This window comes from Parambassis ranga, chromosome 16, assembly GCF_900634625.1.
Source record: "Parambassis ranga chromosome 16, fParRan2.1, whole genome shotgun sequence".
In the NCBI taxonomy this organism is placed as follows: domain Eukaryota; kingdom Metazoa; phylum Chordata; class Actinopteri; family Ambassidae; genus Parambassis; species Parambassis ranga.
The window spans coordinates 5,309,627-5,327,349 of record NC_041036.1 but is presented as its reverse complement, the minus strand read 5'-3'; the positions used below and the strand labels follow the sequence as shown (position 1 = coordinate 5,327,349).

Genomic DNA, 17,723 nt, shown 5'->3' with positions numbered 1-17,723 from the left:
CACACAGATAGTCTGCACTTCATTTGTTCTCATTTCTTTCAGTACCTGAGGCACACTGAGGCAACTTTATGCTAAATTGTGGGAAATTGGGCTGTGGAAACCCAGAGAAACTGCATGAAATCTAAAATAATCTAATTCTAACTCATAAAACCAGTTTTGGGGTAATATGTGGTTAAAATCAGACCAAATCCATGTGGTATCTGTGCAGCTTTAAACCGAAGAAGGTTAACCAGCCATTATTATTTTTTATGCACTTTTTAGTACAAGTGTAGTTTTCAACACAATTTCCAGAAATCCAGTTTAAGAAAATTCATTTGCTTTTCTATCCACTACTGTTTAAGCTTATGGCGTTAGTCCTCCATGCAGGTACCCTTATTAATCTACTTTAGAAGAAGAGATTCAATTAAAAAAGCAACAACCAAACCTCAAATTACTGAAAATTATGCTTTAAATTTGGTGTTGAAGTCACAAGATTCCTACCTCAGCCAAACATAAAAAGGCTTTTTATGTGGGGAAAAAAATCAAGGCAATTACATCCTACAGATTATTTTAACGTTTAGTGTTAATTCACTGAGAAATTAAGCAGCTTGAATAAAGCTGGTAACCCTGTTTTGTTCTTTAGTTGACACATTTAGAATAGAATGTGGTTGCTTAAAAGTCTAATGATATAGCAGCAGTATTCAGATGGCATTAAACAGCTCACTGAGTTAACTGTGCCATGACGCGTATCTTCTTTGTTTTCCTATTTCACTGTGGTGATAGATTGCCTTTTTAGAGTTGATTTTGATAGATTTGGTTTGTTGTTTTAATGATGAGAAGTCTCGAATTAATCCGACAGTTGCTGTCTTTTCCTTTTGTTTTCATTGACGTCAGAGGTGTGTTGACCTTTGGAAAGGGATCATTATTTTCCATCTCATCCTTGTGTACAGTGACGAGCGCAAAGCTGTTTTTATCCATCTCACTACTGAAAGGGATGAAGCACACCTCTGCCACCCACAGTCATTACACAGAACAGAGGTTAATGCAGGGTGGACACTATATGAATGGCTTTTTACGAGGCGGATGCATTCACCCCGGTGATCCAGCTCCCGTAGCCACTGGCTGCTGGCTAATTCTGAGTGCTGTTTTCATGAAAAAAAAACACAGCACACATTGACTCTAAGCTGTCCCTCTCACTGATGTGTTTATCCCTTTTCACTGAAAGCAGTGCTATAGTGTCAGACGGCTGACTATAAAAGTTGCATGCTGTCTATTTAAACTTGCGTTCTAGACTCATGTGAACAACCGAGGCACAATCATCCACACCGCTGAGTTATTTTAACATTGTTTGGTTGCATTTTTTTCCATCAGTTGACTTACTACTGATTGCTTTGATGAGCATACACACACATGTTATTTGGTGTCACTTTCACATGAAGCTGCATATTTGAGGTCGGCTTCAGTCTGAGCACCAAGGCACTCAATTTTGATCACTTAATTGTTCATTCCTCCAAGGGTTTGCGGTGCTGTGGTTGCTAATTGAACTTTGTGAGCACAGAGGGCACATAAGGGCAGGGCTTCACTCCTGAGAAGCACACTTCCCAGCACAACAGAAAAAGACTGGATTGGCAAATACACAAAGATGAGAGCAAAAATAACATTCTCAACCCAAATTTAGTGCCCCACTCTTGTGGCTCTTTCTCAGATTATAGGGTGGAGAATGGAAAATAGTGTTTTTTCTTCTGTTTTTACTCGTTGGGGGTTGTGTGTGCATCATGGGCTTGGTTAGCTACAGTACAGCTGAGGAGGAGTCATCAGTTTGTCACTTCATTTATTTTTGGACCGCATGGCATTGTGACAGAGTAATCTTTGGAATCTCATCAGTCAAGTGCAAGAAGCCCTACTATTCCTCACAAGTGTGGTCACGTACCTCAAATAGATTATTAGATTCAGTGGAATAATTTAGAATATTTTCTTTTACCTTCCTCACCTAATAGCCATCAGCTGCTTCATCATCGTTTCCTCTCTTCTACTTCATCCCCAGGTAAGGACAGAGTATTCAACACTCCTCTCTGTGAACAGGGAATTGTGGGATTTGGCATCGGTGTAGCTGTTGCTGGAGCCACAGCCATTGCTGAGATCCAGTTTGCAGACTACATTTTTCCTGCCTTTGACCAGGTAAGGAACGCCGCTTTTTAAGTCATCCACATATGTGTTGGCGCAAAGCTATCGATGATTTACTGTGAGTGTGGCTTAGGAGGAACTGGTCTCTGAGCTGTAAAAGACTTTCAGAGGCACTTTTATGGTGTTTGGGCAAAGGCATAGAAGGTCCTCCCAGAACCTCCACCAAACACATTGATCTGAGTGTCACAACTCAGTAAAACCAGGACCCCATTTACTTATTGTAGACAAAATGTCAGAAGGAATTTAAAACAAAAATAGCATCTCCCAATGCCCCTGATAAATTTCTGGCTGTTGGGACGTTAAACCATTTTAGAAGTTCATTATGCATAAGCGCATAAACAGCACTTTGAAGCCTGTGAACAGACTTATGATATATGTGAAGTGTTTGATCTAAAGGTGTAATTAATATATGTGACTTGACAATACTACTTTCTCATTAAATTATGTATTCAATATTTAGAGTATATTATAGATTGAATATGAATGTTCACAGTCTGAGAGGACATGACAGATCTGTCTAAAAGCATGCAGGGTATGATTATGTAATCTATCTTTGGTTTTGTGTCCATGTGGCTGTAAATGTGATAATTCCCTCTGCATATGCAGCTTAATTTGTACAAAAGTGACAAGTCTCTCTAGCAATAAATTCTAAACTTTTTAAACTTTTTTCTCAGAAACCTCTTAACAGAAAAAAATAAACTGCCTTTCGTCTTGCTTTTCAAACCTGGCTTCAATCTCGTTTGCACATTCCCTGTAGCAGACCTTGAATGTCTATTGTTTCATATTCTGAAACCCAGCTCAGAGAAATCTGTGGAACAAAACAAGCCCATTCTACAACCTCCTGCTTTCTTCCTCTTTTGAGGAAGATTAATGTGACATTAACAGGCTGAGCAGAACAGTAGGCAGTGCTTCTGTTTTACCATGCATACATGTTGACACAAGTGTCATTCTGTGTGTTCTTGCCCTCCACAAGATAAATGTGAGTGGCCACTGCTATGCCAAGGCAACATAAAACAGAATATGTGATAACGGAGCGTGTGTTTCGAAACGCCTGCTGTGGCAGTGCAGAGAAATTAAATCTGGTGTCGGGCCTTGAGTGGACTCCCTCTCTCCTTCTGTGCTCTCGCTTAAAATGATGCAGTCCAAACTGACCTTAGAGAGACATAAAACTTGAATTAACAGCCCACCTGAGTTTCAGAGAGGAAAAGTTGGGACAACTTTTTGGGGAAAGCCCCAGTACCAGAAACTGTAGAGGTAAAATAAACCAGAGATACGTGAGGTGATAGTGCTTGTTAAAAGTAAAGTAGCTTTTAATATCTAAGAGGAATAGCAGAGGGAAGGCCTCCACATGTGAAGTCAGCTCTGGTTAGCACAGGTGTGGTCTTTATCACAAAAACAAAAGGCAGTGCTTTCATTTCTATGATGGTTATGCTAAAAAGTTTGACTTATTGCTGTATTTTGATTTTACATACCGGACCTTTGTCTTACACTCATACTATAATCTTCAGGCATTTTAACCTGAAACTTGTTTATGTCTTTACAGATAGTCAATGAAGCAGCCAAGTACCGCTACCGTTCTGGCAACTTGTTTGACTGCGGCAACCTCACCATTCGAGCACCGTGGGGGTGTGTCGGACACGGATCTCTTTACCACTCTCAAAGCCCTGAAGCCTTCTTCGCTCACTGCCCAGGTCTCAAGGTCAGCCCTGCAGTTCATGACTGATTGTATGAACAAGTAAACTGGCAGAACATCAGGGTTCATGAAAGTCTGGTTAAAGCAGTGCTAGTAATTGTGTTCATGCAAATGGACTCTTATACCTAAAAGGTAGTTCATTATTTGTTAACTATAAATAATAAATAAAGAAAAAATAATTTGATTGAAGTAAAAATAAAATATTTTGAATGTGAATTGTTTCAACGAGCTTCAGGTTTGTGACAGACAACAGGGAGCAAATTAGTTCATGTTAAAAGGTCAGCTCACTTTACTGATAGGTAATACATGTAGTGAGGATAATCATGGTAGTTTCTCATATGCTTCAGACTGAGAAGGACTGTACAGTTTGCAGCTACAGTTCATCCACTGAGTAACCATCACTGAGGGCAATAAACATGTTGTCTTTGCAAAGGTCAGCCTGATAAATGCTAATCTTCGTGCATACTATCAGCGCTGCTCGCTCTATCTGAGGGTCAGTCCCTGCACACTGTCTGACAGGCTTGATTCAGCTCTGCTCCAAGGTTGCCATTATGTCTGGATTTTTACAAAAATAGAGATTTTTCTATCACAACATCTGGGATAATGACAGAGGAGATTAGAGGATAAATATTGCATTGTGATCAAGGAGTTGATGTGTAGTCTTGTCTCTGTCCCCTCTGTTGATTATCAGTCATACAAATGGTGCCTTGGGAAACTACTTCAAAGTGTATTATCCTGTTTGATGATGTCCCTGATTTACTGCCAGTCAACATTATGTGCTTTAATATGAGATGTTGATAATAGATCCCATGTGTTCTTCAGATTGTTATACCCCGTGGTCCAGTACAGGCTAAAGGTCTTCTTCTGTCCTGCATCGCTGACAAGAACCCGTGCATATTTTTTGAGCCTAAGATTTTGTACAGAGCTGCAGGTAAGTCAGTTTATATATAAATCTAACTAAGACTTCAAAATGTAACGGAGGCCTTGTTCGGCTTTTTCCAGCATATGTATCTATTTGACTGGATTTTTATTTATGCTCTCCCCTTTAAAGGTGTGAGTCAAGACAAACAAACAATAGGCCTGACTGCAAACAATGTGAGTGAGCTCAGCAGGCCCACTAGTGCAAAGCAGATTGTCTAAATGGGCTGTGAAGTGTTGACAGTGCCGAGCTGTACCTCCCACCTCCTCCCCCCTCCTCCTTCTCCTTGTGTGGAGATCAGTATCCAGGGCAGCATGGATAAACTTAAGGCCAGCATGGCTTAGGGCAGGCTGCCATGCAAAAAGGTGTCCAGCACTATCGTAATAAACTCTTTTGGCAGCGGTTGCAAAACAGTGCTGTCTTGGCTACGCGATATGAATTTAATATCCATGATTTAAGTCTACAATGGAGGCTTGACAATGATGTTTGAGCTCATTATAGTAATGAAAGACACAACTGGAACAGATTGGTATCCTCAAAGAAATCTTCTGGGGTTTTTTTTCTTGTTTTGATAAGAGCCAGATGAGGTTGTGAAATGTGTCTGCAAACCATGTTTGTTTGGTGGAATCGTTTGTATTCTAACAGAAACTCCATGGTGCAAAACAGATAATGCACTAAAATCACTTACTAACACCCTTTTCTTTAAATCTTGACACTGTCAGGGCAGCTTGGTATTGATCAGTGGTGCAACCGTGCAAATTCATAGGTCAAAGTTCACCAGTGTTTAAAAAATGGTTAGTATGTCACTGAAAAAGTCCCACCTTTGTGCTTTGTGCTAACGGATAAACACAAACAATCCTTGAAAATTCACTGAACATTTAGACCCCCTGTCTAGCTTGTCCTTGGTATGATTGCAATGTCACAGCAGAACAACAGTCGTTCCTTGGGTTTTGATACTATACTGTCCAGGGATATCCCCGTTTTCCATTGCAAGTATGTACTTGGAGAGGGAAAAAAACTCCAGAACGTACGTGATAGTCATTTGCACATTTTCTGGCTTTTATCAGGGCAGTCAGTGTTAAAGAAACAAACAGGAAGTGAGTGGAGAAAGAGGGACATGGTATGACACAGGGACCCGGTCAGACTTGTATGCTTTAAATGACGTTAATGCTATATAGTAAAATGGGAGGTAACAAATCAACTCTGTGACACAGACAATATATAACGAAACATAAAGGCAGACACTTGATGCGAGCTTACTTTCATCGTAATTTATGTCTTTAATACCTCACAGCAGTGGCCTTCTAATCTAATAGTCAAAGGTACAGGATTTAGTGGCTGTGAAAGAATCAGCTGACAAGTGATGTAATATTGTAAAATAAGCATGACGTTTTTTAGATAGATGTTTTACAGCACGCAGCTGACAGCAGGTGCCTGATTTCTTGGCAGTATTACATTGTTTTACAGTTGAGTTTATTGGCTTCTCTGGAAGCGATGAGATGGTATATCAGCAATACACTGAAAGAGGGGGTTTCCTTCATCCTTTCCTGATGGAATAATACCAAAACATGCATATGTCAAGATCAAATGAACACATCATTTACAGTAACAGATGGTCGGGATTTTCATACATGTACACAGTGCATACATACAGGCATTGTAGTTATATTCAGACATGCAAAGACTGGTATCAAAAGAGCCGTGGTATCCAGCACAGGTCAGACTAAGAGATTATACCATCATCTTCACTGATGCTTGAAGTCATCACGTGTTGTGTCTAGGAGCACAGAAGTGATATGGGCATGTTACTCGGTCTGACCTTGTAATATTGCCTGTTATGACTTTAACAGTGAAGTGACCAGGGTCTAATTGAAACATCAGGCTGACACATTAAAGAGCCAACTGAGAGTGGATTTTACGTTTTGACAAATCACTCCTCAGCTTCATACTGAGGGTTAGTGGTAGCGTGTCAAGAGTTATTTTGATTTCATAAAACAGTAGAGCGAAGCACTCCTCATGCCATATGCCTCTAATGATCTCTGCCTGGATTATGAAGTCATGTTTTTAATTGCAGTGGCCTTTCTTGTGCAGAAGAGGATGAAAAACCGCACAGTTGTCCCATTGAGGCCATACTGTTTTGTGGGGCCTGTGATTCCACTTATTAAACTCTAACCTAGTTTTCATAATTCAATTTTAACATTCAGAAAAATGCTATTATTCCACTCAATTGGCCAATTTTCTGTCTCGTCTGGAAGCCCAAACCTGGAGTTACATATGCTTCACAAGAGCACTTGATGTTGATTTAGCATAGTGAGTCGTCAGGATGGGCAATTTTTCTTTCCTTTATAGCTTTTCGAGGGCTCAAAAAGGATCATGGAAGCCATTCAAGGTTTCCAGAAAGGTCTCAAATCCAGCATCCCCCTAGAGTATAATTACTCTGCCTAATTGTAATTTTGACTTCATGCGTTGCCTTGTAGGAATACTTTTAGCTGTTCAGTTGCTCACACTTGCACTCTACAAATCTTGGAGACCAAAGCCATGATAGTGAATGTGATTCAAAAACAGTTAAAGGCTACATTTTAAGATTATATGTTGTGTTTGAGCAGCATAAAAACTGCTAATGAGGTCCTTGTTTAAAAGTGATGGCAGTTTGAGTTTGCAAAGTTTTTGCATTGTAATAATTTCCATGACTTGAATTTTTCCAAGACATTAATAACTATTATTCAAACCATATACTTAAGGCACTTTGTCTTGGACTTTAGATCAAAGAGTGGCTGAATGCGAGGCTCCCCCTACTGGGCTAATATTCAGTTTATGTGGCCCCTTTTCTGATTGATACCCTATCCCACCAATGTTTTGTTGTCAAGTTTAATCTCAGTTATAGACCCTTAGCTGGCAAAAGATCTCATTAGCTCATGCATTAGTTTGTGCTGATAAAAGCACGCTGCCTCTGACGAGAGATGGATTTCTGGAAAAACCATGAAAAAGCATTTGAAATGGGCCAGATCTAATGTTCTAAAGTAGGAATTTGTGATTTTTGACGGTCTGCTTTTTCACCATCCTGTCATCTAAACTATCATTTAAAGGTCTGGTCAGTTTGGGATTGGAGTAGTTTACATAAAAACCACAGGGAACATAGTGAAATAATGAATGTGTTCAAGGGCGACCCTCATTTATTTTGCCTGTGAGCTTGCATGTAATGATTTTGAATGTGTGTGTGTTTGTTTCCTCAGTGGAGCAGGTTCCCGTTGAGGCATACACCATCCCACTCTCACAGGCTGACATCCTAGAGGAAGGAAGTGATGTCACTCTGGTTGCCTGGGGGACGCAGGTAGGTTATCCCACTCACCATTAAGGGACTCGCAGTGGGTGACCTGAGCAGTTTTAAATTGTCATCTATCTTTGGCTTATTTTCCATGGCCACAGGAAGAAAGGAGCCAAGCCTCATCTCAACTAAATGACGTTTAAAGCCACGGAGGCTAGTAGTGGATTAACTATAAGTCTATCTCAAGCCCCTCTGTCCCAGCAAGGTCTCTCAGCCGGCAGTCTGAGGCTGTATCAGCCCAGACAACTCCACAACATCAAGGCTCTCCATGTATTAACACTACATGTCTGCTGCACACTTTCCATTGTTGCCTTTCTATTCATCAGGGAGATTTTATTTTCAGCAGCCTGGTATGAAGGTGCCTGTAACTCACCAGGAGACATCCCCGACTTCGATTGTACCCAGACACTTTAACAGGCTTATCCAGGGCATAATGTACCTGCGGCATGGCAGGGGGGTCAGAGGGCATTGAAGGAAAACGGCTCCATCAAAGCCAGTATTATTGTTGAAGGGTGGACAGAGAGGAAAGAGTATCCAGTAAAGTAGTGGAAAGCATGGCGCTCCAATTTGAAATGACATTCTTTTTTCCCACCTCATTACTTTCCTCGTCTGTCAGGCCTGTGCAGATGAGAGTAAAGAAAACAACTTGCACAGAGAGCAGTGCCTTTCACAGCAGGTTTTTGATCACCCAGACAGAAAAATCGGCTTTAGTATTGGAAGAAGCATTCAATAAGTACTTACTGTGCTTATTCACTGTGTAAGGTTGAGGCCAGGGCCTATATCTTTGAACTGACTAGACTGCTGACAGTCCTTGTAGCAATACTTATGTAGAAACAGCCAATACTGGTAGGTCAAATAAACACTTGCAATAAAATGATGAATTAATGAGACCTAATTTTAGAAGCATGTTCTCAAGTCGCTTCAGCTATTAGGCCTTGATTGAATATTCCTTTAAGAGGGTGATGCATAAATTATTATTGTTACTAAGTGTTAACTTAACAACCAGTGTGCTCACAGAAGTAACAAAATACTACTTAGAGCTGAAATGTTATTTTGTTTTAAATAATAAACCACAATAAATAAATGTGTTAAAACACAGGGAAGCTCATGTCAAGTGAGAATTGCATTATTCCCTTCATTTGATGGCTTCCATTTAATTTTCTTTTTAGATCCATGTGATGAGGGAGGTGGCCAACATGGCACAAGAAAAACTGGGAGTATCCTGTGAGGTCATCGATCTACAGACCATCCTGCCCTGGGATGTCGAAACTGTTTGCAAGGTAACAAGAAATGCACACAGCTGCCAACAAAACACTTCTTTCATAGCACCTCTGCTAAATACACACACACACACACTGCCACTGGCTTCTTTAACAAAAGGACCAATTATTTTAACACCTTCCTGAGACTACATAGGGAAGCACTCTCCACATTCTGCATCCTCAAGAGATTGCCTAAGAGATTGCCCTTTCTTTAATATCAGGTTGTCATTTGACATAAACATTGCTGTTTATTGGAAGCATCTTCCTGCTCTATTTGTGTTTATTGTGGTGCAATGTTAGCCAGTGTTCCTCTGGATTGTGTGGTTCTCTTTGGGTCATGATAAACAGGATTCCTTCCACTGCTGGTTCTAGTTTATGTTGCCTCAGCCTTATAGAGCTCACCAAAACAAAATATTTAATTTGGATAGGCTTTAAGAAAGAAGCTTGCTTTCCACTCTGTATTCCATCTTTACTTTGAAATGAAGGAAGGAGCATGACACAAGACGGTTTGGGGAATAGCGGAATAGAAAGATTCTTTCCTGCAAACTAGGGGTGAACGTCAGTAGAATAAACCACTAAGAGACCAGCTGGAGAAAGTCTGATGTCTCGAAGAGCTCTTTGGAAACGAAAACTAAAGGTGTGTTAATAAGGCTTCGCAGCGGGAGATGAAACATGATTAAGCATCTTCTCATTTGTAAGGATGCTGGATTTTTAAATGGTCCTTGAAAATATAATAATAATAATAACAAGAAATATTTTAATTTTGTATCTTTATTAGCCAGGTTTCATGCCCTGATGGTGAAACATATGACATTTTCAGTGGATACCATGCTGCTCCTGCTGCCAAGCAAATCTTATAACCAACAGTTAAAGCACAGGATGGAACTGCGGTAGGAGGGTAGTAATTTAATAGGGAGTCAATTGGAACTGATGGCAGAGACTGCAGTATTGTGCTGGCACACTGAATACTTGCAACTTGAAGTGAGCAGCAGTCAGTTGCACATTGTTCAAAAAGGCCTTCGTAAATGAATGTGTTCTGCCCCATTAAAACAGCTGCTATGAAATTGAATAGTGTGTTTATGTGCTGCTCAGTGGGACTAATGCCAGTTCTGCCACCTCAAGCTTGTCAACAACATTTCTCCTTGTCATTTCCTCCAACCAAATACCCCTTGAACATCTGTCAAACCCATAAGCCAATTACCCCACAACCTTCAAACACACACCCCGTTCCTTTCGTTTTTGGCAGTAAAGTCATTGTCGGTGTATTACACAGATACACTGGTATCCCTGGGGTGTGTGTTTAGGTGTGTGTGTCTCTATTGGTGTCCTTTTTTCCAGGCCTGGTCTACAGGCTGAGTAGAGAAACAGCCTTTTAATCAAGCTCTTATCAAATTTCAGTGACGGCACTGAATTAATTTTAGTCTAAATGATGATTATTATCACCCAGACTAATGCATAGGAATACACATTAAAGGCTTTTATTTAATCTTTTAATTAATCTGAACCACACAGGCAAATATCCAGATGTGCATTAGACAGAATGGAAACAAATGCGAGTAGCTTATATAAGACTTGTCATCACAAATAAAAGGCGACCGAGTCGACGTCGGCGAGATACTCAAATGCAATATCGTGTTCCTGTGGTGCATAAAAGGAGGTGATGGCACAATGCTGAGATGACCTTTGGTAGTCTGAAGGTAGACATTTCTGCCATTGTTTGTTTGTAATGCTTGGCATTAACTTTGACTATGTTGTTGCCTCTTTCTTAGACTAAATCTACAAATCGTACATGATTTTTGTGATATTTGTTTTTAGTTATATTTTGACATAAAACCCCTTAAAACTTACCCTATAACAATTGAGAGTAGACATAAATGCTTCAAATGGGAAACAGGGGCATGCATGTCCTCAATAACCCGGCACAGTGGTGCCCTAACTACTGGGTGCTGCACAGCTGCTCTGGGCTGGCACAACTTTAAATGTATGGGAATCAACTGAGCGGCAGCCGCAGAACCATGTAAGAGTTTCATCACACCGTAACCCACCCATGCAAGGTTTAAGTGGAATATCTATATACAGCAGCATTTTGTGGCTGCACCTCATGATCATTTTCTTTAATTTAATTTGTCATATATTTATTGTTTAGCCAAAGAAATGTCTTCAGTTGCGTGTTTTGTCTGGCCGGCAGTACAAAACCAAAAACGTTCTTCATTTGCAGTGATTTAAAAGAGTGGAAAGCAACAATTCCTCGAAGATTGAGAAGTCATCATTCCAGTTTCTGTCATTACACTTATAATAGTCTTTGTACAATTAGCTATGTGAGTGCTGCTTTAATGGAGACAGATCCCTGTGGTGGCAAATAGCTGCATTTACACACAGGTGTCCCCAAAACCAGCAAAATTAGCATGTACATTTCACATTGCTGCGGTTTGAAGCCGGAGTTAATCACAGACATTTTACCCAATCCATCAGTGCATGCTAATTCCCATTGTAAACAAAAGGATTATTTGGTCTTAATTGGTTTTGTGCAGTATGAGTGTCCACAGAAATCCAATATCTTGGTTAACATATTACATCAGTCCTATAATAAAACAAGGAATAATACTGTTAAAGCAGAACCAGTCACTGCTCACACACTTTCCAGTGTTGCTCTCAGCAGAGGTCAAGATTATTTTCACTGGCCGTTAGCAGTTTATAGGGCTATTGTCCCCACCATCTGTGACATCCATAACGTGGCTGTTTAACAGACAATTCAGACCCAACTGTGTTTTTGCAGTAAAGACGTCAGGAGACTTGAATCGATTTTTTTTGTCGTCATTATTTCCTATGAGGCGTCCACACATGCTTTACAGGCCTTCAGAAACTCCTGCAGGTAGTACTGCACTAATGAAACATCTTTAAAGCTGAATGACTCTAAAAAAATGCAATACAAACAAGACTTTTTTCACGATTGCTGTGACCAGACTTTAATAAGAAAGTATTGACGGGATACTGGTCAGAGTTAGGAGCCTGAAAAGGGTGTTCTCGTCTGATAGAAAGATTTTTTTAAGAACCTGTGCTATTCTTAGTTTTAAAGAGGGAGTAGCCAAAGCATTGTGTCAACTTCTTAATTCAAAAGATTGTACACCTGGTGTCCAGCTTTTCCGGCATGCACTCATCTCTGCTAAAGCTGGCCTTTTGTACTGCTTATTAACTGGCCGGCAGATGCGGCGAGTGTGCAGACGGTGAGATAGGCTGCAGATACACATCCGACTGCTGGCAGCCAATTAAAATTTTTCACATCCTGTGAGTCACGTATACATTAACGTAGCTTTCAGTCAAGAATGTGTGCACGTGCGAATGTGTTCTGTGGTGGACAGATTTATATGTAGCCTGCAAATTGTTTTTGATTGTAGATGTGTAAAATAAATGAAAGAATGATGCATCACTCGGAATGAGAGATCATTAAGGCAGCTCTGTGGAGGACCGTGCCATCTTTCTTTTCCTGAGGGATCCATTCTGGCAGCCACTAGCTATACTTGGATCTAAATATATTCAAGCCTCTTGTTGACAAAAGGACTCATGGGCAGAAATTGCTGTAAAAGTACAGAAAAAGTGTGTGTATTTTATTTTGTCCCACTGTCTGGAGCGGTCCAGTAAATGTAATAGTCATTCTTTAAGGGATAAACAAAATGGATGGTTTACCACTGCCAGACCCATGGCTCAGATGATATGCTGTGGAAAGTCTTCCTGTCGGGCTTTGGTAGTCCAGTACTGTAAAGATGCTCATGTTAGGAGCACATCCTACATTAGACTTTTGTGATTCCTCACCGCGTGGGTTGGTGTACTCCCTGCTGTTTAGTGACTTTTATCGTTTGTTAGATCGGCATTTAGCCAACGTTTCCGTCCATTCTCACATGACTCCACATTTGTTTGAGTTGGCCATGCCTTAGCCAGTCGGGAGTAAAAAAAAAACCTTACTGTTGCTCCCATTATTCTATTAGGCTGTCGCTGGTGATTCAGCCTCATTCTCAGGTTTTCCAGACTCCAGATCCAGCCCATGAAGAAGCAGGGCCACTTAGTAATGCAGTCACTGCTTTGCTAACTATGATTAGAGGTGGTGCTTTCCAAAGCACCACTCATTGGTCCTGTATGGCAGCAGCTTGTTCACCCAGTGTACTTTGAGGACTTCCACTAGGCCTCTTAACTGACCTCTGTATGGCTGCTGTAATCAGCAAAAAGGATGTTTGTATAAAACAGGCAGATCCATGACAAAAAGCTGTATTAGATGGGAAAGCCCCGCAGAAGAGTTTCAGCCTCCTTCTCCACTTGACATCAATAAAAAGCTCAAAAGTCATGTGAAACTTTGTATCTTCAGTTTTACCAGACTCCTGTGGACAGATGTGTGTTTCCACCTTCGATCAGTGTTTTACAGTTGTAAAAGCGAGCTGTAAATGCTACATTATCACGCACCAACATTACAGCTGACATTTAAAGGTGTGCTTTTCTTCCTTCTTTTTGAGTTATGTCTTTTTAAAAGACAACTTTACATCCCTGATAACAAAGAAAACATTTGTTCAGAAGGTAGCTGAACAATATGAAATGGGCCAAGTGGCTGTCTGTGCAAGAGTGCAATACTGGTGGGAATAAGTTGGTTTTATAGCCAGTGTTTTGATCTTGTTTCTTAGTTACTTGCATGCTGGTTTCCTTTATCTCCTTTACCTCTCTGAGTACTATTGGACTCATTTTTTCTTTAAACAACCACAGGGAGTATGTTGGTTGGGATGTTTCCCATAGCAAGTCTGTGCTAGCCTTCAAGATTGCAAGTCCCATCTGCTCTTTTAAACCCCTAAAGTGATACTCCATCCAGACTTTGTCTTTTCAGTGTCAAACAATCAATCCTTATAGTTTGATGTTTTTAAGAACAGTGGCAGCTTGAAATCATTTCACGTCTTGAAATCATTTCTGTTCCACCATATTCCAACGGCAACGATTTTTCACAGCTGGATAAAGTAAATTAAAGAAAAACTCCTCCAAAACTTCAAATCACTCTTCCAGAATAATACCAATAATTCTCTGCTAGCATTCTGTTTGTTTAGCATGTGGCTTTGTTTACCCACAATGCATCTGGATGGCTGCTCTAAGGATGCTTGTGCTGGATTTTGTGATTTATCACAAACTTTCATAATGAACCTTTGTGTAAACGAGACAGTTGAAACATGTGATTTGTGTAACTGGATGTTCTTTCGGGCTCATTCTATGAAAGGCAACAAGCTACCCGACTACCAGAAAGTATTTACACATTGTTTTCAGTCCAGAAGTGCTTCTCAATAAGATTTTGATATTAGGATATCTTGATTTGCATGGCCAAATACAGTTTTTGAATCATGACTCTCAGGATAACCTGTGGGTCTCTGGTGTGCTTGTTTTCTCCAGCTCATTGTCTTCCTCTTAAATGTGTGTAAACATTCTCTCGGCACAAGTCTCTTGATTTGTGCTCCAGCTGAAATCTCTGACTCCAGCTCTGCCTGGATCCCAGCCTTCGTAGTGATGCAACGAGTTTGGCTGAACCTGTTCAACCCTTGACAACACATGCACGAGGAGTCACTTAAGGACTTGCAGTGCACCAGTATTGTAGGCCTACAGTACACGAATGTAGATAAAATAATGTCTGAGTCACAAACAAAGGCTGAACTTACTGGCTGATTTAACAGGGGGGGGGGTGTGTGTGATGTAGGGAGGGGTACTCTGGGAGGAATGTACATGAGCATCTGTTCTGATTCTTGGAAGTGATGCAGGTTATGTTTTGTGTTCTGAGTGCTGTAGAGACTGTTGACTCACTGTACTGATAAGACCTTCTTATCAAGGCTCATGCCTCCCCCCACTTATTCTCTCCTAATGGCTTTGAGCTGTAATGTGTGTCCCTAGTGAAAAACGGCTGGTAAATACAGAGCGTGCACGCAGTTTGGAGCCTGGCAGGACACAGTGCGCATGTTTGTCATTCACTCAGGTGGAAGACGAAAGCAAATGATCTCAGGGAGCCACCAGTGTTTTCTGTTCAGCATCAAGGTTAACACGTTCTTGTTGTGACAGCTGTGGAAGCTGTTGTTTTTGAGTCCACCTGCCCCAATTTTAGTATGAGACATCATTTGATGTCATTTGCATTAAGGAGATTTTAGCAGAACAGTGCTCGATTGACTTGATGGAAACTATTGCAGAATTGCAACCACACTTTAAATTTTATAAAAGTACTAGATTGCCTGTACTTACACAAAACTGACCCTGGCTTCCACAGATGGAAACAGTCTTTTTGATAATGAATAAAAACAGACTCAGTTTAAACCATAGCTGTAATATCTGACTAATATGGAAGCTGGCTGTCGGGAAAACCAAACGAGAATAATCGATGCACTGATTTTTACCGGCAGCCAAACACACTCAACCTCTTCTGTTTCGGAAAACTTTATCTAATATCTAAATATTTGAGTGTTAAAATGATTGTGGTTAAACAAGCTTTCAGTTGTCTAGTCAGCTTTCCTTTTGCCAGGGTTTTGTTTCTACACATTTCCCAGGTTTTGACCGAAGATTGTTCTGCCGCATCTGGCAGCAGCCTTTTTAATAACTCCATATTAAACATCCAGGGAGCCCAAGCTAAAAAAAAATAAATTATGATGTCAGCTTATTACCAATTCCACAACTTGAAGCATTTTATGTTTGTCAGGTGATCAGTGGAAAAAAAAATCAACTTGATTTTTGTATTATGCCAGTTGAAAAGTGACAAATGACTACTGGACACTTTCCACATCCCACCACTTAAAAAGTCTTCTTTGATAGCTGCCCCTCATAGCAGCCTCATTATCCTGGTGTTTCAACTAAACTCATGTTGAATCATGAAAACGTGTGGAGCCCGTCCAAAAAACCCAGCTTCTGAACGGCCACATGGAAATGTGTTGAAGCAAGTCTGCTGGCAGGAGCTGGGTCAGAGCACTCGCTTTTGATTTGCCTGTTGCATGTGTTGCATTTAAGTTGTCACTGCACTGATGATGCTGAAACCCAACCTCAAAACATGTCGAGTGTTTATTCTTCATCACCAAACACACCTTCCCTTCTCAGTGAAGATATGGAGACGACTTGTAACTTGTAAGAGACATCACTTTTCATCTGAAGTAATTTGACGGGGCCTCGTTCCAGCAGCACCCGCTGCCTCCTGCTCTCCATGAGAGTTCCAGTAGAAATGATGACCCATCCATTTTGCTTCATTTCCCATCTTGAAATATGAGCCTAGAGTTCATAATGATTAGTTCAAGGCTCATTACGATAATCGTGTAGAACAGCAAATCATGGCTACCACCAGGTGGCCTCCAGATGGTGGGACAGGGCCAGTCTGTTTATTGTGTGTTGAAGGCTGGTGTTATTATCACACAGACTTGTTTCCATTGTATTTTAAACTTGTATTATTCAAACAAGAGCAAGGCCAGTGGAAAGATTATCAGGGGGAATATGGGTAATGGTGCATGACCAGGTAGGCAGCATTTTCTCATACATAGTGAAAATTTTGATTTAGGCTTAATAGTATATAAAACATAGTACTTGCCAAAATGCACACACACAAAAAACATGCAGCTTATTTTTGTATATTTGGCTGTTATTTTTTTTTACAACAAATTTAATTTAAAGCCAAAATTGTGCCATTTTGTCACATTGTTTTCAACTAGACTTTGAAGAACTCAGAGTATATAATGTTGATCAAAAACAAGGAGCTTATTTTAACTTTTTTTCCCCAGTTGATCAACCAATGTATTTATTTTTTTTGTTAAATATTTTTTTTGTCATTTTAAAAAATCTGTTCAAGATGTAAAATGTATGTAGATCTCAATTAGCTCTCTAACTTTAGCACTAACATAATGGCTGCAATAGAATCAAAAGAGGCCTATAACCTTGACAAGTCACCACATGAGTGGAAATCACATTTAGCAGTAAATGCAGAGAGCAGATTCAGATTTCATATTAAAATGTGTTTTGACACCCACTATTAGTTACAGGCCATGTTTTGATTGATAATCTAGCATTTTACAACAGCTCTTAAATTTAGCGTCACTTTTATTGGTTGGTAGATGTTAGGATTGAGGAGGAAGATGATTTTGTGAAAAGATGAGAACCACTGCTGTGCGCCAAACCATTGTTCACAAGAGCAGATGTAAAAGATCTTCGAACTGGCTGTACATTCAGTCACTGTTGTTGTATCAATAGGCCATAGTTTCCTGTATCAGTTTTTATTGAAACGGTGATGAATTTTTTCCGTTTTAAATGTAGATAATGTCATGTGGATCTCTGTAGCTTCTGTGCCCAGATTTGACACCTAGCTTAGTGGCAAGCAGGCTC

The 17,723-nt window shown here is 40.3% G+C and overlaps 1 protein-coding gene across 1 annotated transcript in view; it reads left to right on the top strand.

The window, feature by feature from the left end:
- Nucleotides 1-17,723, top strand: part of bckdhb (branched chain keto acid dehydrogenase E1 subunit beta) — a 37,952-nt gene that overhangs the window by 2,950 nt on the left and 17,279 nt on the right. The window contains exons 4-8 of the mRNA XM_028426411.1: nt 2,024-2,157; nt 3,707-3,862; nt 4,679-4,787; nt 8,009-8,106; nt 9,270-9,380. Coding sequence (XP_028282212.1) covers nt 2,024-2,157; nt 3,707-3,862; nt 4,679-4,787; nt 8,009-8,106; nt 9,270-9,380 — 608 coding nt within the window. The remainder of the gene's footprint in view (nt 1-2,023; nt 2,158-3,706; nt 3,863-4,678; nt 4,788-8,008; nt 8,107-9,269; nt 9,381-17,723) is intronic.